Source organism: Triplophysa rosa, linkage group LG14 (assembly GCF_024868665.1).
Source record: "Triplophysa rosa linkage group LG14, Trosa_1v2, whole genome shotgun sequence".
In the NCBI taxonomy this organism is placed as follows: domain Eukaryota; kingdom Metazoa; phylum Chordata; class Actinopteri; order Cypriniformes; family Nemacheilidae; genus Triplophysa; species Triplophysa rosa.
Genome location: NC_079903.1, coordinates 22523224 through 22550720, shown reverse-complemented (window position 1 = coordinate 22550720; position 27497 = coordinate 22523224). Strand labels below are relative to the sequence as shown.

General features: G+C 38.8%; 1 protein-coding gene across 4 annotated transcripts in view; it reads right to left on the bottom strand.

Moving 5' to 3' along the window:
• nbeab (neurobeachin b) overlaps positions 1-27497 on the bottom strand; it is a 237383-nt gene that overhangs the window by 144986 nt on the left and 64900 nt on the right. For all 4 annotated transcript variants that reach the window (XM_057350789.1, XM_057350791.1, XM_057350790.1 and 1 more), the window contains exons 3-13: positions 27008-27108; positions 25078-25173; positions 24511-24632; positions 22523-22649; positions 19903-20022; positions 18995-19141; positions 11182-11379; positions 9971-10104; positions 9419-9527; positions 7093-7245; positions 5268-5436 (exon numbers count right to left, since the gene is read on the bottom strand). In XM_057350789.1, coding sequence (XP_057206772.1) covers positions 5268-5436; positions 7093-7245; positions 9419-9527; positions 9971-10104; positions 11182-11379; positions 18995-19141; positions 19903-20022; positions 22523-22649; positions 24511-24632; positions 25078-25173; positions 27008-27108 — 1476 coding nt within the window. The remainder of the gene's footprint in view (positions 1-5267; positions 5437-7092; positions 7246-9418; positions 9528-9970; positions 10105-11181; positions 11380-18994; positions 19142-19902; positions 20023-22522; positions 22650-24510; positions 24633-25077; positions 25174-27007; positions 27109-27497) is intronic.

Here is a 27497-nt window from a genome sequence, read left to right as displayed (position 1 = left end):
AATGTAAATATTTCCTATGTTTATACATGTACAGTGAGGGAAATAAGTATTTGATCCCCTGCTGATTTTGTAAGTTTGCCTACTTACAAACAAATGAAGGGTCTATAATTTTTATGGTGGGTTTATTTTAAGTGATAGACACAGAATATTAAAAAAAATCAGGGGGAAAAAATGTTATATAAAGGTTATAAATTGATTTGCATTTCAGTCAGTGAAATAAGTATTTGATCCCCTACCAACTAGCAAGAATTCTGGCTCCACAGATTGGTTATGTGCCTATATGGACCACAGATTAGTCCTGTCACTTTAAGAAAGTACTCCTAAATCAGCTTGTTATGTATATAAAAGATGCCTGCCAACAGAATCTGTATCTTCCAGTTCAACCTCTCCAACACCATGGTCCAGACCAAATAGGTTTTAAAGGATGTCAGCGACAAGATTGGAGACCTGCACAAACCTTGAATAGGCTACAGACAGAAGCTTGGTGAGAAGGAGACAACTGTTGGTGTGATTATTTGGAAATAGAAGATATACAAAATAACTATCAAATGCCCTTGTTCTGGAGCTCCCTGCAATATTTCCCCAATGGGGTAAAGATGATCATGAGAAATGTTAAAGATCAGCCCAGAACTACACGGAAGAAGCCTGTTAATGATTTCAAGACAGTTGGGAACACAGTTAGCAAGCAAAACATTGGTAACACATTGGTAACACGCTATGCCACAGTAGACTGAAATCCTGAAGCACCCGCAAGGTCCTCCTGCCCAAGAAGGCCCGCCTGGCTCGTCTTAAGTTTGACAATGAACATAAAAATGATTCAGAAAAGGCTTTGGCGAAAGTGCTGGCACTGCTGTGAGACCAAAATGGACTCCTGTGTTTGGAGGGAGAGAAATGCTGACTATGAGCCCAAGAACATCATGTCTACAGAGAAGCACAGTGTTGGAAACATTCTGCTTTAGGGCTTTTTCTCTGCTACAGGTATACAGGATGACTTCACCGCATTGAGGGGCTGAGGGACGGGCCCATGTACCGTAAAATCTTGGACGAGAACCTCCTCCCCTTAACTAGGTCACTGAAGATGGGTCATGGATGAGCCTTTAACATGACAAAGACGCAAAACATATTGCCAAGACAACCAAATAGTGGCTTAAGGAGAAGCACATTAAATGTCCTAGCCAGTCTCTAGACCCTAGTCCTATAGAACCTCTGTGAAGGAGGCTAAAACTCCAATTTGCTGAGCGACAGCCAAGAAACCTTAAAGATTGACAGAGGAGTGGACTAAATGTATCCGGACACATGTGCAAACCTGGTGACCAACTATCAGAAATGTCTGACCTCTGTGCTTGCCAACAAGGGTTTCTCCACAAAGTACAAAGTTATGTTTTGCTTGGGGATCAAATACTTATTTCACTGACTGAAATGCAAATCAATTTATAACCTTTATATAACATTTTTTTCCCCTGATTTTTTTTAATATTCTGTGTCTATCAGTTAAAATAAACCCACCATAAAAATTATAGACCCTTCATTTGTTTGTAAGTAGGCAAACTTACAAAATCAGCAGGGGATCAAATACTTATTTCCCTCACTGTATGTGTGTATGTGTTATACATACAAATTTAAAATGCACAGTAAACAGACATGTATTCTGGATGCAATTAATCGTGATTAACTCTAAAATGAAATAAATAAAACATACAACGTACCACATTTAATAGCATAGACATCTGAAGATAAAGAAGGGGACTGAGAAATGAGGTTTGTTATTGCCACAGTGATGCAAAAACGCACATTAAATATGTACAACCGGACCAGTGGTGGTAAAGCATCTGTGCTTGCATGCAGTATGCATCTGCCCTAGGGGAGCCTTTCAGCGTTTCTCAGGACACCGTTTAGTCTGTGCGTCTGAAAACAGCCCGCAACAGTGATGCATGACTTTCATTTGCAGGGACCGGCTCGCTTTGAGAAGCTGCGAAGCGAGAGAGAGGTTTCGCCGCTATAGTCGGCGTGGATAGCTGACGTCGCTCTAATCTAAAGCAGCGGTCTTTGTTGCACTTATTGAACACTTCAGTATGTTCCACCACAGCTTTCTTTGTGACTCATCCCATTGTGAAGAAAGACAAAATAAAGACTGCAGCGTCTGACAAATGAAGAATAAATCAATGCAGACCTCCAAACACAGAGAATTACCTATACTTGGCAAGCGGTGAATTCTTCAGCATCCTTCAGCGAAGCTCCCGTAAGACCTCTTCACCTGGTGTGACTGCGAGATGTGCTTGAGCGGGTCTTTGTGTCAGAAAGGTTTCGAGATTCACCACGGTGTATTAATCTCTGAGCCAGCTGCTGTTCAAGATAAGATAGTCTTTCATCTTGAATAATCGTTTAATAGACTGTGAAAGCGTGTTGGTGTGCGTGTGACATTCTTTAGATTCTGATCCATTTTGTTATCTCAATCTGAATCAATTGTGTGGTGAATCTGAGGATTCATTCATTATCTGAGTCACAGTAATGGTAAATCTCGCTTTTCTTTCAACAACGACTGTGAGAAAATCTACTTTTATTGTGGACCTAAAAAGATCATATTTTGCGTTTAATCAAATGTGAGCTCTATAAATATCTTCTTTTTTAACTTACTTTGTATATAAATACTTTGCAAAGGAGGAACTAACATATTTTTTCAGATTCAGATTTCAGCTTTTAAATCCCGTAGAATCGAACGCAATACAACAACTTCTGTTGTAGTATAAATGCATTACTGCAAAGTAAAAGTCCCTTTTAAACAATTCATTTGACTCTAGCCATAGTGTTAAAACCCTTGGGCAGTTATTTATAATATATGCAATGCATTAAATCTGACAAGAGTATCAGAGACTGTGCGCCTTAAATTCAACATAAAAACTGTTTTTAACAAGGTAAACATTTAAACGGTTTTCTTTTACGATTAATGATTAAATGCTTGTAAATACACCTGCTATAGTAAATGTTATATAAATATATAGAGGATATATCAAAAACAGCCACGGAAAAATTAAATCAGCATATCTAAATGTATTGTGGCCATTTCAGTCCAGTGTCTGTTGAATTTCAACAAAATCAAACCTCTGGAATGACAGAAAGTCATCGAACAGCAATTTGAAAGACTGACAGCATGTCAAGACACAACAAAACTGTAATAAAAATTGAGGTTATCATATAAAAAAATAATTTTAAAACTACAGGTACAATATTATTGTTGTATTGCTTAAAAGTGAATATGAACTTGTTTTCTATGCAGTATTTGAGGTCTGAAAGATTACAGAGCATCTTTTGTGTTATTTTGCCCTGTTTATATACGGTATACTGTGTGTGTATATATATATATATATATATATACTGTATATATACATTACTACTAAGGGGTGAGTCAAACGACACGACACATTCCTGTCACACTGAGAAAAGAATCACCTTCCTCATAACATTTTGACTTTAAAGAAACTCTTTGTCTGGCTTTGCTTCTACATCTCCAGAAAGAGACGATTTTAATGCACTACTACTTTAACTCACTTTCCGGTGACCAGCTATCACCATCCGGTGGGAATATATCAAACGATCAGCATTCTATTAACAAACAAAATGCATCATATCTGACACGGCCATCCTAGTCACCCACCATTTCCTCTTGCGCCCCACCCCACACCGGCCAATCAAAGCAGTTTAAATACATGAACATCATTTGTCTTAACAGCATGAAGATGGCCGTGTACTTCCACATGTCTGATCCGAGCATCTGCCGTGAAGACAAATGGGAACACTAGTGGAAAGCTCGTTCCAGGTATCCTGATGCTAACCGCTGAGTTATGCAAATGAAGATTCGGTTACGCCTATAACTTGTATTCTGTGTTTCGGGAATAGAATGAAACGAATATCTGAGCCTGCTTTGATTTCTGAATCCCACAGCGAGTGTGTAAACTCACTGCTACTGCTAGAGACTCCGACAGTGTGGAGCTTTCACTGGTTATTAACTTTCTACCATTATAGAGTGGGTTTAAAACATGTTTGAAAGGGTGAGAGAGACAAATTGCGACACATTTTTGGCAGTCACGCACGCGGCTAGGTTTGATTCAACAGCTTCATTCTTCAACAGCGGGTGATGGCGACAGGGTACAAATCAAAGCTGCTATCTTCACTCATAATGACTGCGGATGTGACGTCTGACAAAACAACCCACGAGAGGCTCTTGTGCGTAATGGAGCTCACAGAGAGTTTATACTTTGGCCAAAGTGCAAGATTGACTCTTTTTCTCTTTGAAAACACTTCATGTGATTCAGCCGTGCAGCTACATTAAAAAACCCATTTAAAGCTGCAATCACAACTTTTTTGTGTCTGGGGTCTAGTGGACCTCATTATTGCATTATTCAAGGCAACATTTGTCAGTTACCTCTGTTAAAGCCCCAGTGAAATTAAAATGTTCCTTTTACTAAAAATAAGGGGACGTCAACAAAGTGATATGACGTGCTAACAAAATTCCTATTTAGAAGATATAACACTGGGTTCACACCAAACGCGAATTAAGCGTTTGGCGCGAGTAAATTACATACAAAGTCAATGCAACGACGCGTAGACGCGAACTCGCAGCAGGCGGTGCGAATGACACGAATCGGGCGGCGCAACTGCCGCGAACGCGCGTCAATCTCGTCCTATACTGCGTTCCCACCAAACGCAAATGAACAATCGGAAATGCATCCCACAGACCCGAAACACCACCCCAGGGTTAACACAAAGTAAGATAGGTATGCGGATAACCTGTAATTTTATGTTTCAAACAGAGATGGCGATATAAAGACGAAAGTTATGGATACAAAACTTCAGCCATCTTGCTAAAAAGAAACAGGTCGGATTATGCAATGTTTTTTCCAATTCTATTTGATGCTATTGGACAAATAGCACAAGCTTATCTACAGTACAATATCTACAGAGTTAAAATGCAAAAGCCTCTAAGTGCCGTCTGACATTTTTCTTATAAAATGATTATTTTTATCAGGCTCCAATGTTTATATGAAAGTGATTTAAAATTTGCGTTTTCATCAGGCTACTGTGTTTGGGTTCAGTGATTTCACGTCAACGGCAAAGAATACGTCATTAAAGTGAAATCACAGAACCTAAACATTGGAGCCTGAAAAAAATGCTAATTTTAGAAGAAAATCTGAACTCTTCATATATTTATTTATTTATTTATTTATATATTTTGCATGCGACACTATTTGTCTGTGTGTTTGTATACTGACCTAGGCCTTTTGGCGTGATGCCACTGGTATGGTTTGGATTGACGGCCCAGTAATAGTACTTTAAAATGTGCATGATCTGCAGGACGGTCCCCACACGACGGATGGTGTTGTAGATGGTTGCCGTGCCAATGAACTCTGCTGAAAGATACGTGTACAGCGAGAGCTGAACCTAAACAACACAAACGCACACAGACACACATTAGTTACAAAGGTCACAGTTGCCTCGGGTAAGAAAACCAAGCTATTGTCCATTTTCTTACTTCTGTTTCTTAACTTTTTCCCACAGTATCTCATTAAAATTCTATCGGCTTCTATCTAGCTTTCAAGGGGAGTTACATCTCTGGCATGGTCAACACTTCTAACTGCAGCTGATGTGAAAACTGAACACATTTACCATAGTACAGTCTTGGGTAAAGCCACGGAGCCAAAAGACGCTGTGATTTGTTTGGAAAACCTGAAGGAAAACCTTGGAGAACCAAATACGCTGATGACGGTGCATAACGCATCCGATAAAGGTCAACTCACTTCTGGATCTGGACTTTCACCAGGGACGTTGGGAAAACGTTTTTTTTTACTCTCTCATCTCTCTCTCTCTCTCTGTCTCAAAACAACTGCAAGCTTCCAGGAACCAAAGGTCTTTGTTTCAATCCTGAATTTGTTTTCTTATCTCTTTTATTTATTCATGGCAGTCACCAGCAGTGCAGAAACTGGAGGGAATATTTGAGTAGCACAGAGCCTTGCCTTCGTTCGAAACGCCTCATCTGACTCTTCATGGGTCATTACAGAGTAAAGCAGGGACAAATATTCCTCTTTGGAGCGTTTCAAAAAACACGCATCCGAATTTACCAACCAACTGTGAAGGAATGTCACAATGACGGCGAGACTCACTGTGAATTGTAAAAGTGTTTAAGAAAAACATCACTCTCTGTCAGGGCTGTGACATTAACTTTAAAGAACTGCTGATGTGTGTTAATCGCGGCTGTTAAAGGTTTTCTGACAGGTTTCAACTGATCTCTGGTGGCAAACTGTGAAGTTACTTTTTTGATAAAACAAGAAACTGTGTGGTTATTTGGAGTATTTCAAGACCCCAAAGAGCGATGTGTGCTTTTAAAGGACATTAATGTTGAAGTCAATATGAATTCAAATCCATTTGCAACCCATTTAAGTTATATAAGGCCTCTTTTTCCCAAGTGCAAAAGGATATTTAACAAGAAATAAAAGTGGGCTAAATCTATCCCCCTATTGATTCGGAATGAAAAGTGTTCTTTATATGACAGGTGGTTAGATGGTTAGAATTACAGGGATTGGTGAGATCAGACAAAAAGGAAAGTCATTTCAGAAAGGGAACAAGTTATTACATTGTGATGATGGATTAGCCTACAGACTGACATTTTATTTTTCTTTGGAGTGAATCATTCACAATGCGGAACACGTATTAAGAAAATAATTTTCATTCTCATGTAGATATTAATTGGGTCTTCTGATGTACGCACGTATGGACTCTCTGCTTTGCGTTCACTCTTCTGACACACAGAAGAAGATATTCTGAAAACCGTTGGTCCCCATTGACTTCTACTGTATGGACACAAAACCAATGCAAGTCAATAGGGACCAACGGATTTCTGTTTCCAACATTCTTCAAAATATCTTCTCTTGTGTTCTGCAGAAAGTCATACAGGTTCACTCAGGGTGAGTGAATAATGACAGAGTTTTCATTTTGAAGGTGAACTACTCCTTTAAGGTGTCTGTGACACCCAGGAACATCAGTATACTAAGATGCTCTTAACTGTCTCATCAACCAGAAATGTTTTATATCCATGCTTACCTTGGCCGGTGTGTGGATCCAAATTGCAGCGTTGAACAGGATATGGTCACAAAGCTGTTTGAGAAGAGGTGCACCGTGGGTAAGGCCATCCAGGTACTTGGCGAATGAGAGGAACTGCTCCAGAACAGCCCTGGTGATATGCACCCGCGATGACTGAGAAACAACCAAGAAGATATTTCATAAGTTAGAACTTTATTGTCACTGTGCATGTACAGGAATGAAAACTTTGGAGGAGCAACCTCCAGATGCCATCGTTATACATACAGACTATTATACAATATAATATACAATTTATACAATAAACATTGATAATACACAATATATACAGTGACCTATAACAGTGCACAGAAGACATATAACACAAAGACAACAGATGTAGATTTTACTTGTGATCAACTCCTGTAGAAAAATGAATCACTTGTTGTGTTCCTCAACTGTAAGTCACTTTGGATAAAAGCGGCTGCTAAATGAATGAGGTAAATATAATTGTTTTGAAGTTTGCCAGAAAGATGAGATTAATCTCAGTTCAGTATGGAAATAAAGGCACGAAAGACAACTTAGTTTGCAACTATAGTTGGTGACATCATCGCTGTCAGTTACATGTTCAGCCTCCTATAAATCTCAATGTTAAATATTCAGACATTGAAATTGTGAAACAATGTCTACATTTCTTTGTTCTGATGAACACAGAGAAAGATATTTGGAAGAATGCTTGTAACCAAACAGTTCTTGCCCACCATTGATTACAATAGTAGGAAAAATGACAATGGTAGTCAAAAGTGCCCCAGAACGGTTTGCTTTCATACATTCTTCAAAATATCTTTCTCCGTGTTCATCAGAGCAAAGACATTTATACAGATTTGGAACAACTTGAAAGCGAGGAAATAAAGACAGAACTGTTCCTTTAAAAGCATGGGTTTATTGCTTAGAAAATTATCTGACTAAATGTTTGAAGACTACCAGTACAGTATTATTTCATACAATACACACTGTAGTACATAAACAGACCAACATCTTAGGTCTGAAGCTGTAGTTTGACTTTGTAGTTAGTAAATACTTTGCACATTAACAAAGTGTGATTTTTTCTTACAATCTCAAACTTTAGATGGAGTCAAGGGGACGTTACGAATAAGAAACAACACCAGTGATGAATAAGTTCAAACGGAGACGAAAGAGCTGACAGCGAGTTCATCTGTATGCCATCGCAAGCCATGCACGGACGAGGGGGACCACATCAACAGACACTCTCTGTGGAAGTGCCCATAATGCAGGGTATCGTCTCATGTTGCGGCACCATACGTGTACGTGTTCTTTATTCAAGTCACGCTTTTAAACGCTCGAGGTCGTGATAACTTCTTCTGAAAGAACAAATCGTAACACTCTTATAATTGTTCGAAAAAAAGAGCAGGTCATTGTGAGCCTCAAGCACTGCGTAAAAGCACAATTCGGCAAATTACAGAGGTAGACAGATAAAATGATTTAGGATTGGGATTTAAAATGCAATTTAAGGGTATTGTGTGTAATTTTATGTTAAAATACTTTCCCCAATCCGTAGGAGGGAGGGAGTCTCCTATTCGGTGTACAGCGACAACTATAAGTAAGCCATCCGTAGGTTTAATTTCCCCAGAGTGGCACTTTCAACATTACTTTGTTTGTTTCAGCTAAGGAGGTCTATAATACCTGGAGCATTGACTGATTGCATAAACGCACACAGTCCCCGAGCCATTTACAGCGACTATCATGAGCTGTGATGGAAGAGGAAAGTACAGGAAAGTTGATTACATGGTCTTAAGTGCACTCCAAAAAATTGGGCACTGATGAAAAACAGATATTTTTATATAATTGGCAAGAAGTATTTTGCTTGAATAAAGTGCATGGCTGCCTTATCAAATGATAACGCTTCTGGGGTCAAGATGGTTTAGTTACAACATCTACCAATCTAAACCAGGCAAGCCAAATCTTATCCCATCGGGTTGAGCGGCTGCACATATTAACAATGGCTTTAAAGGCACACAGTAGTTCACCCAAAAATGAAATTTCTTTTGTCATTTAGTCAATCTGCGCGTCATTCCAAACCTGTATGACCTTAAAGAACTTTGGTAACCGAAGAACATTGGCCCCCATTGACTTCCATTGTATGGACAGGAAACCACAGACACATTTCTCAAAGTATCTTATTTTGTGTTTAACAGAACTGCCGGTTTTAAACAACATAAGGGTGAATAAACAATGACAAAATTTGTATTTCAAGGTGAACTATCCCTTTGACTAATGAAATGAGTTCGTAAAAACAGTAAAGTGACAGAAACAAAAGAACAAATTTTACCTTTTCCAGAAGGTACCCAATCACCAGGAAACCCTTCCCACCGAGCATCTGCTCCTGCATTGCCACAGAACTCTTCAGCAGCTCCATCAGAAAGGCCAGGAGAGTGGAACTGCAACACAGAGATCGTCTCATTATTGGGCATATACTGCATTGGATAACAATCTTATATAATTCACAATGAAAACAGGTAAAACACTGCATCAGTTAACTTCATCTACCGTCTACAATGTAATGTTGGGTTCATTTAGGACATAATGGATCTTTTTTCTCTTTTCTTTTTTAATGCCGTCTCAGATTCTATGGCTATGTTCGTGGTGAGAGTCCTGTAAAATTATAACAAAAAAACAAAAATGATAAAACTATCAACAGAATAAAATAAGTTCCTCACAGGGCTAGAAGTAATGTGCTTAATGGATTGTGCATTTTCACAAGATGAACACGTTCTCCTGATAATAAAAATTCGGTGTGAGTTTTGAGTGACCTATCTGGGATGACATATTGGATGTAAAAAAGTGACTTTTTGATCAATGGGCAAGACATGAAGTTACTCACCACACTGTGCTTTCCACCTGACTCTCATTGTGCTGATGGAAATCCAGCTGTGCAAAAAGAGGAAACAGCACCTGGATTCCACCGATGGAGTGAATGGCACTGTGGATGGAGTGTGTAACAATGGCCTTCACATCCTGTATAAAAAAAACAAAGGATAAGCTAAAAGGATATTCCAATTTTAAATATAGTGCTTAGTATATTAAATACCGTGCATACTGTATGGCACAGATGAGATGTCAGGAATAACTAATGCCACTGTCAACTAATGTCTTGTAACAACATTAGAGACCTACAGCAGAGTAAAACATTAAGAGACCTTTTCAATGTTTTATTTATTCAGCACGTTTAGATGTATTGCGGTCATTCCAGTCCAGTGTCTGATGAATTTCAATAAGATTAAACCTCAGGAGTGACACAAAATCATCCAAAAGCAATTTGAAAGACTGACAGCACGTTAAGACACTTGGAAACTGTGATAAAAATCCAGGTTATCGCACAATTTTTCCCCCCTAAATACATGTACAAGTATTACAGTTATAATGCTTAAAAGTGAATAGGAACTTTTTCTTTGCATTTTTTTCAGACCTCAAATACTGCAGAGCATTTTTTGAACCGTTTCTACAGTTTTCATTTTCTGAAAATAAATGCAAATAGAAACAATATTTTTACTTGAAATTTGGGAGAAATATTGTAAACAAGTAAAGTAAACATACCTATGAATAGTAAATTCAGAAAAACAGAAAATCATTTTGAAATGGTCTCTTAATTTCTTCTGCGGCTGTATATTTGATTTTAGAGTAAGAGATAACAGATTACAAGTGAAATGACTTAAAATTTGTGTCCGTTCAGCCCACAAAGCTGTTGCATTTATTCAGAGGACTTATAACATAGTGCATTAGTCACATATACTACTTTCCCCCACATAAAAAGTCAAGTAAACATGGACAGAATTTTTATATTTGGTTGCATTTAACAACCTTTAACTAAATGTTAAGTTGTTGTGTTGTTTGTTCTTAAAGGTACTGACTCACCGCAGAAATTCCTCTCCAAACAATTACCATTAAATGGCAAACACTGACATTATCTCTTGGTCGTGGCAGAACAACGCAGAATCCGCTTAACATTTAGTTACATTGTGAAGCATTATGCTGTTTCTTCAGTATGGATAGAGTACAGTGCAGTCTTGAAGGTTTTAGCGGGCAGTTGTGTACCTGTAGCATTAGAGCGTGTGGAGAATGCACAAATATAGAAGCGTTTTCTCTGGGAGAGGACTCCAGACACAGCTGAGCGTCTGTGGCTTTGGCGTTGTAGGTGAATGAGACGCTGTTTGCTAGTTTTCCATCATATAAGACTTGCTTGTGATGGTCTGCCAGGTGGATGTCACTCTCGGATTTAAACTTGAAAGTGCTCTAGGGAGAAAAAGGATGATTGAGGTTTGGTTACTACGGTTTTACCACAACTACCATAACTCAAGTAACTATGGTGAAATCATAGTGAATTTAATGTTGTAATAATAGTGGGTTGTTTAAATCCCTAACCGTACGAATGAACAAGACCTGATATTCACCAATATACATGCAGTACAGCAATGTGAGCAAGAGAGAGAATTAACGAATCCGCAAATTATCACATAACGTGTACAATTATATTCAACCCGTCCTAAAATAGACGATCTCTGCAGATCTTTTTATCCTGCGTGCTTATTAAAGGATTTACTATATTCCTAGCATAAAGAGGAGAAGATTCGTTTTATGCGGCGATTAAATCTTATCCAAAATCGCGGGAGCGCGTTGAATAATAAATGAGTTCAGTGACATGAAATAATCATGAAGATGAAGTAGGGCCGATGTGGGAATCCCCAGGCTCCTGAATTATCATTCATGAGGTTGTTTCTTGTGCTGTCAAGCTAAAGACCCGCAGCCCGGCACCTGCAGCACCGCCGTGGCGATGACGTCTTTCGGCCGTGACCAGACGCTCGGAACGTTCTGCAAACGTGAATGTAATAAATTTGTCTGCACGTACAGAACAGTGCAAAAGAATTACACGCCTTATTATTTTTACATACAAATGTAGTTATTTATATCTTTAGCTGTAGTGTGTCAATTTACATTCACAAACCTTATTTTGCCACATTTTTGTACACCCAAATTTGATTGAAAATAAAACAACCCATAACCTTAAATAGAAAGAACTTCTCTGGCAACACTACGGAGCATGAACGAGTACTTTTTTGTTTCTAAACATCCACTACCTGGTCCATGGTATTTATTTTCCATCCATGTGCTTAATATTTCTCCAGCGTCCATTTAAAGGTGAAGGGAGGTGTTAGTAATTAACTTCTTGAAGGGATTATTACCTTGTGGACACTATTTATCTATTAAACAATGCCACATTTATGACGTTTTCTATTTACAATCTGTGAGCTATTTAAATGTAGTGCTGTGGTTGCCAGCTGTAAATCTGAATTATTGCTCCCAATATATTCATCACTTTGAAATAAGATAAAGTGATTTACGGTGATTTGTGTTTCAGGTTATTTGGCAAACTCCACAGAAAACAATTGTTGCTGAGCAGGTCACAACTCATTTATAAAAGCAATCCTAAAATCTAAGATTGACTGAAAATAAATGTCACAGGATGTTTATTAACACCATCAGATTCAAAAGAGTGATGAAAGTGAAGCAGATAAATTGAATGTGGTCGTGACATCTCAATCAGGATCAGGTGATGTAATGCTCACACAGCATTTCGGAGTGAGATTTGCCAATGGCAAAAGACCATCTGTCTTATGTGACAAAAAGGAAGAAAGAAATCGTTCACTGCGATCTAAAGAATAGCGGTACAGTCGAAATGGTTTTACCAGAGAAAAAGCAACAAGTACAGAATCAAATTGCACGTATTCGTATTGTTTACGTAAACATTCAGACTATTTTACCTTATTACCACTTTTGCATAATATTATTCCTTGGGATTACATTAGGGCTCTCAAACAGTTAATCGCAATTAATCGCATCCAGAATAAAAGTTTGTGTTTACATAATATATGTATGTGCACTGTGCATATTCGTTTTGTATTTATAAAAACATACACATACATGCATATATTTAAGAAAAATAGAATAATTAATAAACATGTATATACAGTATATTATTGATCAATATACTGTAAATAAATACATGTAAACATTTCCTAAATGTGTATAGATGTACAGTATGTCTATGTTTATAAATACAAAATTAACATGCTCAGTATACAAACATACAGTATATTATGTAAACACAAACTTATTTTCTGAATGAGATTAATAGTTTGACAGCCCTAGTTTACATAAGCATCATGACTCCTAAAACACATGCATTGTTTTTACGCTTACATCATCACTGCTGTCGTGTTGAGTTTCTCCGACACTGCTGATCTGAAAGCAGACCTGCTCATTCATCTTGACAGTTCAAGGATGACATCACGTAAAGTAGGCTGATCAGAGGCCAGTGTTTGAAAGGCACTGGTGAATCACAGCAGTAATCAGGTCATGCTCAGATCAGTCACATTACTCACAGACGACAGTGAGAGTTTACTGGCTCATGTGGCCCTCTATCACAGGTACTCTGCTAAAGGGCTAAAAAGGCGAGGAGTACCCAAGAGAACCTTTACATTACAGTCAAGAAACCCAATAATGTTAGTGCTCGTTGAGGGCAAGACGCAGCAGTCACTAAGGACAAGTGTAAAAACTATTCCAAACAACATTTAAAGGAGAAATGAGCATCTCCGCCCTCCCTTTCCAAGCACTACGATGGCTGCACAGAACTAAGATGTCATCTAAAACTTTTAGTGCTACAATAATAAGGCCCAATCCCAATTCTATTTTCTACCCCTTCGCCTACCCCTCGCCCCTTCCACTTGCCCCTTGAAACAAAGTTAAGAATAAGAAATGGGACATCACTACTACTACTGGTATACGTCATCATACGTCGTTGCTAGCTCCTAACGTTACGTCAGAGGACATGCGCCGATGCACCGGGTATATGACATAAAAAGATATTTCAATCAGTGCTGTCCGCTAGCGAACTTTAGCGAACGTTTTTTTTTGCAAACGTTAAAAGAACATCACCGTAAATACAAACACAAGATTGAATGTAACATACATGAAATGAAAAATTGTCATAAAAATTCTTATTAATGGCAAAAATACTTACATTTGGGTCTGCTTGCTCGAGTGAGCAGCCATGTTGGAAATTTCTCTTAGCCCTTCGTTTGAAGTGAGGTCCCGAAAAATCTTCGTTTGAAGGACTATCTGGCCCTTCCCCTTACCCCTACCCCTCCAAACAAAAGAGAATTGAGACACCCCTTCACGTGAAAGTGCCAAACGGAGGGGTAGGGGAAAGTGTAGGGGTAAGGGGTAGAATTGGGATTGGGCCTAAGTGTGTTTTATCATTCAGCCTAGTTTAAAAATGAGTTAAAATGGTGAGTGCTTTCAAAAAGCCCTGTCAAGTGGCAATGAGTAGCAACAGGAAGCTGAACTCATTTAATGTGTTCCTAAAGGGCGGGGGGAAACAGACTTGAACCGCTTTGAGGCATGGGAAACCAGGAGCTGGTTGGTTGTCTGGTTAAATATTTATCCAGTTAGGTTAATGGTTTGATTAGTTTTCTAACATTAAATTACATCCTCAATTTATCCCTCTCCCAATTGTGTGTTGAATGGTACTGCCGAACTTCTGAATGTATCTTGAGTAGTCAGAAAAATGTTTTGCTTGGTACTATTTTTATATCAAAAAGACTAAATTGTCTCTTATCTTCAAACCAGTGTTAGTAGATTTTATGTTCTCTGCTTCCATACATTTTCTTCCTCATTTGGTTGAGCATAACTTTTCCTTTCAAAAATGTTTATCTAAATGCACTATGAGTAAACTCCTTTTAAACTAAAAACAATGATGTATACTTTCAGACTATGGGTCCTATTTTAACGATCTAAGCGCATGGTCTAAAGCGCAAGGCGCAAGTGCACTCAGGGCGTGTCCGAATCCACTTTTAACGACGGGAAAACGGTCGGCGCGCCCGGGCGCATGGTCTAAACGGATTGTCCTGATTCTCTTAATGAGCAATGGGTGTTTTGGGGGCGTAGCGTGCAGTAAACAAATCAGAGTCTCATCTCTCATTCCCTTTAAGAGCCAGTGGATGCTTCTCTAGAGAGGAAACGCATCTGCTCGTGCGTGAGGTTAAAGTGCGCAAGCAGACCACAGGACAAGCCAGATTTTTATCTTTATGCACAATAATAATCTTTTACATTGTACTCCATTTATTTTTATATTTGGCATGTTTGTGTGCTCCTTCCCTCTGTGTAATAAGTAAAGTGAAAGCGCGTTGTGGACCCGCCCAGAGCCGTATTTTCTACTAATGTGCTCTTTAAATAACAAAATAAATATTGCACCATTGACTTTAGACCAGGTTTGAGTTGGTCTATGGCGCAGTCTATTTTCAGTTCCTCAGAATAGCAACGTGCCAACAATGCGCCTGAAAACACCTCTTTTTAGACCAACACACCCATGGGCGCACAAATGAGCGTAAATGCATTTGCTATTTAAACAGGACGGGAAAATGAGAACTGCGTCGGGTTGAAACTAGCAAAAACACTTACGCTGTGCCTTGCATAGTGTTGCGCCGGGTGTACGATAGGGCCCCAATGTGTACCTTTCAAAAAATATACTTGCTCAGAATGTACGTTCTAGTAGTTGTAAACTAGCTGTGTTATGAAAGTGTTACAAGTAAAGTATACTTAAGATTGCACTCTTATAAATTAAAAGTGGGCCAAAATAGTCCCAGATAGTATTGAAATAGCAGTTATACTACTACTCGTACTTACTACATAAAACATACTTAAAGGGGTGGTGCAACGGCGTGTCATGCATTCTGACTTCTTTACACTGTTAAACGTGCTGGCTTCTCATGCTTAACATGGTCAACTTGTCAAAAAACCAGTTGGGCGTATTACGTAGTATTTCTGTGCTCGATACACTATTTGCATATTTGCGGTGTCAACAGTCATGATTGAATAAATACTGCAGCGTCAAACTGACTGAATAAAAACAGTGTGTGGTCACTTTAAATAACCGAATACCTCGTTGTTCCGCATCCGGGAAAAGATGATGCCTCGCAAATCGCACATTTTTGGTTGTTTTAAGCCTCCTAAGACATACGTTACTTACTCAAATAAATAAAAACTCAAAGGATTGTTTACAGAGCGCACGGAGATTCGGTGACTGTGCACAGCTTGTGAAACGAGGTAAATGCTGTTCAGTTTTTGATTGGGTGTCCGTTGCTAAGCATCTGGCCATATCATTCTACCCCCGCTTCGTTTCACACTGCACACGTTGCCACCGCAATGCGGCGTTAACCCTGCTTCGGAGCTTCGGGTTTCATAACCCCGGGTAAAATGCGGAGATAACCCCGCTTCAAAATTACAAGTGTGAAACGTTCGTTTACCCGGGGTTAAAGGCGGGGTTTAGAATGAAGATAACCCGGGGTTAAGCGCAGTGTGAAAAGGCCTTAATAGTACTTACTACATAAAGTATACTTAATAGTTCTGAAATAGTATACTACTAGTAATACTTACTACCTAAAGTATTCTTAAAATACACTTGAAATATATGCTGCACCGCACTGTAAGCCACTTTGGAGAAAAGCATCTGCCAAAGGACTACTGAATTTTGCACCATTATTTTCATTATTTCATGGCCACAAAACGGAGCGTATCCATCACAATGAAAAACCCATTAATCACACTTCTCATCGAGTCAGATCTAAGCCCGGTGGACTACCACTGCTATGTCAACTTGAACAGTTTCCACACTGTTTCTCGATCAGGTAGATTCAACTAATCGGCCAAAAGAGTTGACAGACAGCCTGATGGTTGGCACTCCACAGATATACAGCCCCTTTCAGCCTTTGAGAGACTCTATTCACAGGTTCATCTGTGGTGGGTAATTGCATTCCCCCCGCAGCAGACGGCTCATTATTCCTGTGAACCTGCCTGTCATGACTGCATGCGGTGCAGTGGGAATCTGAGGTCTAACCACAATTAATAAGGGAAATGACCAGCCCAAACTGATTAGAGAAGAGCCAGCGGAGATGCTTCCTGGGTAGTTCAAACAGACAAGGTAAAAAAGAAACTCGGATGTGAAATGGTTAGCGATGCTTTTAGCATCCGTTTGTCCTTGAAGACTTCACAGACCATCATTAAATCACAATCGTAACTGAGCTAAGACGACCAAAATGGTGATAGAATTTGCAATTGAATTAGAAACAGCTCATCATTCATACATGAGATCTTTGAAAATCCGCTGTAAATCTTTTTTACAACCTGTTAAGGCACACGTGTTATTCGTTCAATGCATGTGATTGGTTTGCTAGTCAAAGCCTACATGGTGTTTCTCAAAACAACAGACTTCTCACGACACAAAGTCCTGTAAGCCCCAATTACTAATATGACAGAACTCCATATTTAATAAGGACACAGCCTTGAAACTGGCAGCAACCTGCCCCATTTACCCCATGCATGCAATTAAATGGTAAATCTTCAAAAGCACCTTGAGAATTAGTGACAAAAGGTCAGGGACATGAAAGGCAACTGAGGATATGAACTATCAGGAGACTTCATGAATTAAAGATTTCATTAAGAAGCATAACTGAGAATCTGTGCAGAATCAATAATGCATGACAGCAAGGTTGCAAATAGTGCAGGTTCACCCGCAAGGCTCTGATAATTAGTAAATATTCAAAGGTCACCGGGTTTGCCAAGTAAGACATGTTGTGTTGGATCTGGAACGACATTATGTCATAGAAACATAGTTTAACCCCAAGCCTAAACAATAACCTATGTCATATCCTCACGTTCACCCTAAAACAAATATGATTAATAAGAATGTTCTCCAGGACCAACAAAAATGGCAAAAAAGAGTTTTACAACCTATTTGTAAACAAGATCTACCTGAAGGAACACCATAATCTAGAGAACAACTTACTGGATATACAAAAAAAACATTTAAAAAATATAAACACATGAGGCTTTATTGTTTGCTTTATGCCACTTTTAGGGTTAAACCATAATTAGTACTTTTGTTTTTTTGGTAAAGTAAATTTTACTTTAGTTTTACCACCATATCACCATATCTGTCTAGTCAGAAATCTATAAGAAAACATTACATTTTAATGTAAACTTAAAATATTTGAAATATGTAAATGTAAATTAATGTTTTAATGTGAAAAAATCAACGTTATTATATCTTCTTTTCTTATTTCACATAAGTATTATGGAAAAATAATAATAAAAATAATAAAATTGAGACTATTTAAAAGATTAGGGACACGAACTCACTTATTAATTTATATTTTTGACATATTAGAATAATAGTAAACTCACAGAACCATGGGAAGTATGTTTTTACTAAAAATGCTAAGAATTGTATCAATTCAAGTCTATTCATCCTTTGTCTTTTTACAGAAATTTACTGTTACTTTTTATTTTTACAGATTTTTCACATATGATGGCAAAAAAAGTCTTTATAAATACAGTAAAAACCATTAAAAAAAGAAAAAGAAAAAAAAATCTGTAAAGTATTTATGTTTTTAACAGGATTTCTCTTTTTTGTACAGTGTAGAATTTGTAGAAAAATATAATGCTGGGCTCTTATGGACTATGCATTATTCAGTCAAAATCAGCTTGTAATGAAAGAAACTAATATGCTTGAACAATTATATTCATGTCTACAAAAATAATTGTAGACAACTAAAAAGTTTAAAAAAAAAAGTTTTGAGGACAAGAGAAACATTTATCGCAAGTGACCTTCAAGGTTTTAAACTTTTTTCTCAGCTTTGATTTTTAGCTGTAATGAATGTTTTTCTCCGTATGGTAAAACAAACATCCACATGAATCAATAATCAAACGTCACACACAAAGCAATAAATGATCTTTCAGATCGAGAGTGCCAGAGCAATAGCGTGTAACACACTTTGGCAAACCTGATGCGTACCTTGTATCCAGGCCCTAGTTGATGGATGGCGAATATCTGAGCAGGGTTTAGCGCTTCGCTGAACACATAGATGGCTCCGAGCTGTCCGCAGAACACCCGGTTGGCGTCCGCCGTCTCAGAGGAGCCCAGGAAACATTTGTCGTAGCTCTGTGATAAGCACATGAAGGGAACAGCTTGGAGTTCTCAGCTGAAATCTCACAAAAATGGATTATAAAGGCAAGACGATAAGAACACAGAATTTGTGTGAAATACAGCGAGTACAAGTATGGACAGGGTAATAATAATAATAAATCTAAGTGTTGGTTACTAATCCAGGAACAGAGGCTCACAGTGCACTATTACTGAGATGTTATTATGCGCTGAAACATGCTTATTAGTTTAATCGAAATGAGCACCTAAGAGATGTGAGGTTAAACCCTGCTGTCCAACCTTTTAATTATCATACATTTACATTGCTTTCAGTGAGATACTGCAAAAAAGGGAACACGTCTGTTCATTTGAATTAAATCCTTTAATCCCTATTATTAAATGGTCCCTTTTTTTTCTAAAATATACAGAATGCAAAGAAAACAAGGCAAGAATGAATGCCATTTATTTACTCCGGAACTAGATGTGTTGTAGAACTTGTATGGCTTTCTTTTTTCTGCAGAACACAAAAGAAGAAATTTTGAAGAACGTCAGTGCCCAAACAACATTGGGCAAAAAACCGCTGAGACATTTCTCAAAATATCTTCTTTTGTGTTCCACAGAAGAAAGAGTCATATACAGGTTTTGAATGACATAAGGGGAAATAAACGATGAACACATAGGTAAACCCTCACCCTTTAATTAATATTTTTAAAGATCAAATATTTTCCAGTCAGAATGCACTTCTTCAGACGGAGAGAGCGACAGGAAAGTGTTCTTACGTCATTGGTGTTGACATGCCAAGCCATGTCGCCGTAGGAGACGAGCTGTCCGTTGACGTAGCAGCGTATCTCACTGTTCCTCCAGCGGTTATAGATGTGGACGATGCTGATCATGTACCACTGGAGGATAAAAAGACAAATCCTTCTAGATGTTTTGATTACTGTAATCACAATGTTCATTTAAATGTTATTTTCATCAAGTCCTCTGACAGTAGATGAATGCTAAATGCAAATCAAGCCAAACTTTTGTTGATGATATCAAAAGCTGTGTGTCCAACACACTTGGTAGAAGCTAACCAAATTATACAAATCCTGACATGGCTGGGTTTCGTACATAGAAACAAAAACAGCTGTTGACATCACATTTATTACCCAATTATCCTTAATTTTTAAAAAGCAAAAAAGTCTGAGAAATGAAAACGAACATAAAGAAATTCACTTCATATTTGCATTTATTATCCTTGTTATCTGAGGACTTTTGCCCTTAAATGAAAATCACAGAAGCTTTATTCATCTCAATCTCTCTCTCGCTTGAAACAAAAGTCACCCAAAACCCTTTTCATGGGCAGCAGGCAGAAGGTCTAATGCAGCAGAATTTGCATTTAGATATAAATAATACATCCGATCTTGAGTGAAGAGAAAACAGACAGAGAGAGAGAGAGAGAGAGACAGAGAGAGAGAGAGAGAGAGAGAGAGAGAGAGAGAGAGACGATAGGAAGTGAGGAACTAAAGGCAGGTTTAGTTAGCGAGAGACAAGGGTCATTACAGATTTCATTTCCACAACACAAAAGAATCACGATATGATGCAGAGTTTCAGACTAGAGTACCGCAGCGCTCACATCATTTATAACAGAAAGCTTTGTGTGCTCAGTGTTGAATTGTCTTAAAGCAAAGAACTATAACATCCCACAGTGCTGTTTTTACTGTATCTTTACCTCCTCACTAGCTTATTTTGAGGAGAACATGGCTCTTTTGAAAATACAATAGATGATTAAATTTAGCAAGAAGAATAATCCTTCTGAGCAAAAGATTTCAGACACTTATTTAATTTAGTAAAAAAATGTCATTTGTTACTTCAACATTAATCCGGTGGGATGTAAAAGAGCATTTTTCTCCTTAACATATCTGTGCATCATTAAAGCACTGCTATTATTCTAGTAAACACTGGTTACAATAAACACAAAGAATGTGCCCCAACCTCATGTATCTAGCAGACACACTTAAAGGTGCAGTTTGTAAAAACCGCAGCTAGAGGGCGCACGATCAAAACAACAACAATGCCGTAGCTTGATGACGCTGTGTAGGAGCGTGGAATGATGGGATCTGTTGTCTTCAACTCCACCGCTGATGGCCATCAATCAGACGGGAACGACAAAATCATGTTAGCGGATGAGGTAAAGTTTTATACATGTTGCGAATAATTGTGGTCCATAAATAAGTGGCTGCTCGAAACAAGTTAGTGGCTTGCTAGACGCATTTGTCCACGACGCTGTTGTCATGCGGTTTCTACGTCAGTAAAGGCGGTAACGGAGGGGAACACGGATACGACACCATTGACAGGCGACTGCACAGCTCCGTGTCACTGTTTAGACTGGCGATTTTCTCACGATTTACAAGTAGTTGGAAACATTTGAGATATTGTAAGTACTCAGCTGAACAAAATATAACACTAGCTTAGTGGTTTTTGGATATTTTACTGCAAAATTGTTACAAACTGCACCTTTAACATGTAAATTGTAAATGCACTATGCTCTAATGTTAAGCACTATACTTAAAGGTCCAGTATGTACATTGTTGGAGGATCTATTGACAGAGATGCAATATCACATACATAACTACAGTATGTCTCCAGAGGTGTATAAAGACCTTACATAATGAAGCGTTATGTTTTATGACCTTAGAATGAGCTATTTCTATTTACATACACTGCGGGTCCCCTTACATGGAATTCGCCATATTGTTTCTACAGTAGCCCTAAAGGGACAAACTGCTCTACAGAGCGCATTTCGTATATACGTTATCTCCTTCGGCAAAGAAGCGTGAACGTGACGACATCCTTGTCAGCCACCATAGTGTTTCAAAAGGGAGGGGCGGAGTGAGCCATTGGTTGCAATTCGCAACCTCACCACTAGATGTCGCTAAATTTATCAGACCGTTAAGATTAGATTAGAACCAAATGTGTGTATCAAAACCATGTACTCCATAGCAAGCCCTTTCAAACAAGACTCAACAAAGAAAGTAAACTGTAACATTTATAAAGATTTCCCTAGCCACGAGTAACACAAATTGGTGAGAAACAGGAAAAGCACTTATGAGACAGATGTTTCAAACTGCAGCAGCTGTGAAGTAAATTCCAAGAGATTTTCCCTTTGATTTGAACAAAACAAATATGGAAAATGTCCCCAGTTATCTCATGCCCTGGGGTTTCGCAACAGTTTGTAAACAAAACTTTTAAGCCCAGTTAGCTGGCTCCTATCCCCCGAGACGGCATCTAAATTTTACTGAAGATCACAGCGAGAAATTCAGAAGTGCTTCCACTCAACTTTTGCTCTTCAAAATGCAATCAGCAGATTTCTAGGGAAAGAGAGAGAGAGAAGCTGAACGGAAAATGACATTGTACCTTGCGGGGTTGGAAGTCGTACTTCACGCAGTGCTGGAAGCCCTTTCCTTTTGACTTCAGTGACGTCACTATCAAGCAGTTCCCCACAAAATGTGCCGAGTATCCGATGCCTTTGCTCGTGCGGAAACTGAAAATGAACAGTAAATAAATCTGTACTGTAAACCGTAATACAAAGTCCTTGGTACTAGCAACATACATTACATTTCTATTTGTGGCTTGCTGGTGTTACATGGACACCAAGGTTTTACTGGTCTTTTTGCTGGTTTTTAAATGCTGGTTTTTAAAAAGCACTTCTTTGTTGGAAAATTGAAAGAAATTGATCGAGAATGGCACTAGCAACACTCATATACAGTATAATAAACTGTTTAGCTTCGATGTTCTAAGATGCTTTGGGCAAAAGTGTAAACAAACGTACAGTATATGTAAATAAGAATGGATTGCCAACCAGCTAACCAGCAAATGAAATTCAATACAGTATATAATGTTCAACATATTCATGAAACTATGCAGAAGAATTCTGTTTCCTGCTCCAAAACAGCTGTGACAGGACAAAATCAAGATGCGGTTTCGTTTTCTGCTCCTTGTTTCCTACAATATAAGCTGTTTCGTGCCAGAAATTAAGCTACAATACAACAGACAGCTCCTGTGTGTTTTCTCAACAAGAGTATACAGCGTGTGTAATGATTCTCAGCCCGAATCGATAGTGCGAACATCTCCTTTTCTTCTAAATGTGTGTCACACACAGACTCAACTCTGAGTTTATGAGAGCAATCCTGCACTTGGCAACTTCAGGCTTAAGATCTGGCATCCGAACAAAAACCGGGACAGTGTTCACTCTCAAACCCTAACCGCTGGAGTTAAAGGACCAGTTCACTTCAAAATGTGCCCCATTGACTTTCCATAGCAGGAATAAAAATGACTATGGAAAGTGAATGGGGGCAAATTTTGAAGTGAACTACTCCTTTAATTCTAGCGTGGTGGTCTTCAACAACACTGTTTTGTAACCTTCTCACAGACCCTGGGGCGGTTCACAATGGCGGGCTTTACATACTGTGTGATGGAAGAATCTGCATGAACAAAATGCGAGAAATTCTATCATTTTCAATAGATTTAGCATCGAAGAAGTAATTTTGAACTAAAAGCAGTGGTGCATGAGTTGCCCTCAAGTTGTTCCAAATCTGTGTAAATTTCTTTGTTCTGATCAACACGAAAGAAGATATTTTCAATAAAGAATGTAGGAAAGCAATTCATTTTTACTACTACAGTAGCCAATGGTGGCCAAGCTCCGTTTGGTTACAAGCATTCTTCCAAATATCTTTCTCTGTGTTCATCGGAGCAAAGACATTTATACAGATTTGGAACAACTCGAGAGTAGAAAATGATGACAGAATTTTCATGTTAGTATGAACTGTCCGTTTAAAGCCAGTTAAGAAGCTTAACACCATCACACCAATATCATAATCAGCAATTCTGGTCAGTTTTGAACAAGGCTGCTGTTTAAAAACGGATGTTGACTTTCCCTCTCTCTCTCTCTCTCTCTCTCTCTCTCTCTCTTTCCCTCCTTTGAGAGCCATCTTCACTCATTCCTGGAACCGCAGCCAATAAACACACTTCTCTGCTATTGATCTGAGCTCTAATTACCCACAAGTCTCTACATACGATGTTCTATTTGCCTGCCTGACATTAAAAGCCCGAATTAATGCCCGTTTCCACCCCAGTGTCCCTCTGCAGAGATCTGTGTGCGAATCAAGAACATTCTACCATGGATTCAAACACCTCCTGGTTTAATCAGGAGCATCTGACCTAATTCCCTTTTATGCGGCTCTAATCCACCACATCATCAGAAAACAAAACCATTATATAAGTGGCCAACCAGCCAGAACATGAGTGAAAAAACGACATAAAATAATGGAGCAAAGCCACTTAGTGATGCAGCTCATCCGTCTGTCTACATAAATACTGTACATGAATGCATACGCTTTACTCACCAGTAAAGGTAGGGTTTGTCTTTGTCCACATTGATGTTGTTGAGAGGATCCATGCGGAACCAGGTGTTGAGGGTAAAGCCATTCTGATAAGGCCATTTGGCAATAGGAGGTAATGCAATCGCCTGCCACAAGGACGGTATACATTTATCTTCTTTTATTTTATGTTACATATGGCTCTCAATTGAATTTTCACAAAACACATTTGGCAATCATGAAAATAAATGATCTCTGTGTGTGCACAACAAGTTTATGCACTAAAAAGGAACGGCAAGCATATTCATTTACATTTACATTTATGCATTTGGCAGACGCTTTTATCCAAAGCGACTTACATTGCTTTATCCTATACATTTATACATAGGTATGTGCAATCCCCTGGGATCCAACCCACAACCTTGCATTGTTAACGCAATGCTCTTACCACTGAGCTACAGGAAAACTATATTCAGATGCAGTTGTATAAGTTTACCTAAATAACACCACCGGCAAGCTTTTGACTTCAAAGTGTTCAACACATCACTTGATTGCACATGCACATTATGGTGAATTATGGCAAACAACACTCACAGCTGCACTTCGCCCAGGGAAGTTGAAGAAAGTGTCTGGTCCATGTCTCTGTGCCATCTGAGTGAGAACTGAGAGCAGCTTGACAGCGTGTCTCGGCTGTGGATGACACGGAGTAAGTTACTCATTAAATCAGATTTTTCTATGTCAAACGCTAAAATGTGTATGTATTATGAACTAGAACTAATCTACCTGTAAGTTAGATAAAGATAAATGTAGAACTGGCTCTGTGGTGCTATCACAACATTATTCAGAAAACAAGGGCTTAAAGGTGCCATGAATTAAAACCACAATTTTAACCCGAGCTTTTGTTACATAAGAGGGAATCGTATTCAAGCGAACATCATGTAAGTGTCAAACACCCTTGTTACTGAAATGACAACTGTTATTGACAGCAGGCCCAGCGAACGCCAGGTCCTGGAATGCACCTGTCTGTGACGTCATTGATATGTTGAACACCGCCTCCACAGAAGAATATCAACGATGACTTCTCTAGCCCCGCCCACTGGTTCACGCATGACAGTACTGAAGTAACACAAGTTGCGCGGAACCAGATAGAGCGAGCAAGCAATAAACATGCCGTTAAAGATCGCAAAATAAGTCGCTGCATAACCTTCCTTCGGATTCCCACATTAGTAATGCGTGGCTGAAGTTTATTTTTAAAGACGTTCCAGCTCATGTGGGTAAAACATTACCGGAGATTCCTTTCTGAACAAGGCAGAGGTCGACAATGGATTTGCAGAGAGACTAAAATGAAAAACCAGTGCTGTGCCGTCAATATTGGATCCGATAGGAATGGTGCAGCAATCTTATGTGAGAACAACATATTTGTACTATCCGTCACTATTGCTTTGTTAGAGATCGCTTGATATGCCCTGAAATACAGATGCGGGGAGGTCATTAATAAATCACACGAGGTCCCCAGATAATACTAATCCTGTGCGAATAGGGCGAACGTGTAACCTAACGTTACGTGTCTAACCAAATTCACAGAAGGCTCCAACTAAGTTTACTACGCAAACTTCTATCCAATCATAGCAGTGGGCGTTTACTTCCAAGCCTTCATGGCGGAGCGCCCATTCAAACCGATCGTATGTCAAGCCGGCCTCAAAACCCGAGTAGAAAATAGCCTATTACTTATTGATTTTGATGTTTTTGAATGTAAAAAACCATGCGGACGTCATAAGTAGACCTCAGACAACAGTATAAAACAATAAACAAGCCCAGTTCATCACACCTTTAACTTTAAATGACAGTTCTGCAGCCAGCTCTGATTTAAAGGGACCGTTCACTCAAAAATTCAAAATTCTTAATCATTTACTCATCCTTATGTCTTGCAAACCTTGTATGACTTTCTTTATGTTGCAAAACACAAACATGTTCGATAATTGGAAGAATGTTTGCAACCAAACAACATGGCCCCTATTGACTTCCATTACATGGCACCACGGAGACATTTCACAAAATATCTTCTTTTCTGTTCCACAGACGAAAAAGTCATACCAAGACAGGAGGGTGAATACATGTCAATTTTATTTTGGGGTGAACTCTCCCTTTAAGAAGCCAGATTTGAGTCATATTCTAATGTGTTTTCTCTAATCAAATAGTTGTACTTTTTCTTTCCTGTGATATATATTTTCTCATTGAAGTATACGGGTCCTCCAGCAAGTCTTTTACCTCCGGTGGGGTACTTCAGTCTATCCAAAAACTTAAAGCTACTGTGACAACATCCTCGCTGTGGTGTCTGGCGTCAGTCGATATTCTGTCAATATCCTTCGCTCTGGAGGAGAGTCAGTCGATAGCCGGGCAGGCTGGGTTTGCTCTGCGGTTGATTGCTCGAGAGGTCTAAAAGACTCGACGTTCTCCAAAGAGGTGAGGCTAACAACCCCACAGAGATCCCACATTAGTTTTCACTTATTTTTTATGGACTTACCCACAATCCTCCTTCTCCTCTCAGCATGCTGAAGAGCAATTTGAGTTCTTTGACCGTGATGCTGTAGCTGGCCAGAACTCCCAGCATGTCCACCAGAAGGTCTGTTTATCAGGGTCATGGGGAACAAACACACATGCAGTCAGAAAACACAATAGACATCAGGTCCGGATGAGCAACAACTTTGCTGAATGTGTGCAACATCCAGCACAGTGTAACATAACATGGTGAAAAATAAGGTAAGAAAGATCAAACTGACAAACTGAAATCTGTAAGGCCTCAGATCTGAGCATTTATACAACACGGTGGTATTTGTAATCTCTGTTTACACTGACCTAAATAAAAAGACATAATTGTTTTATAATGATAAGAATCTAATGAGTCACCTTTGAGAATAAAAGGAATTACAAATAAATAAATAGATAAAAATAATCACAATATAATGTCTCGACTCGTTATGGTAATGAGAATTCAGGCAAAATGTAAAATACAT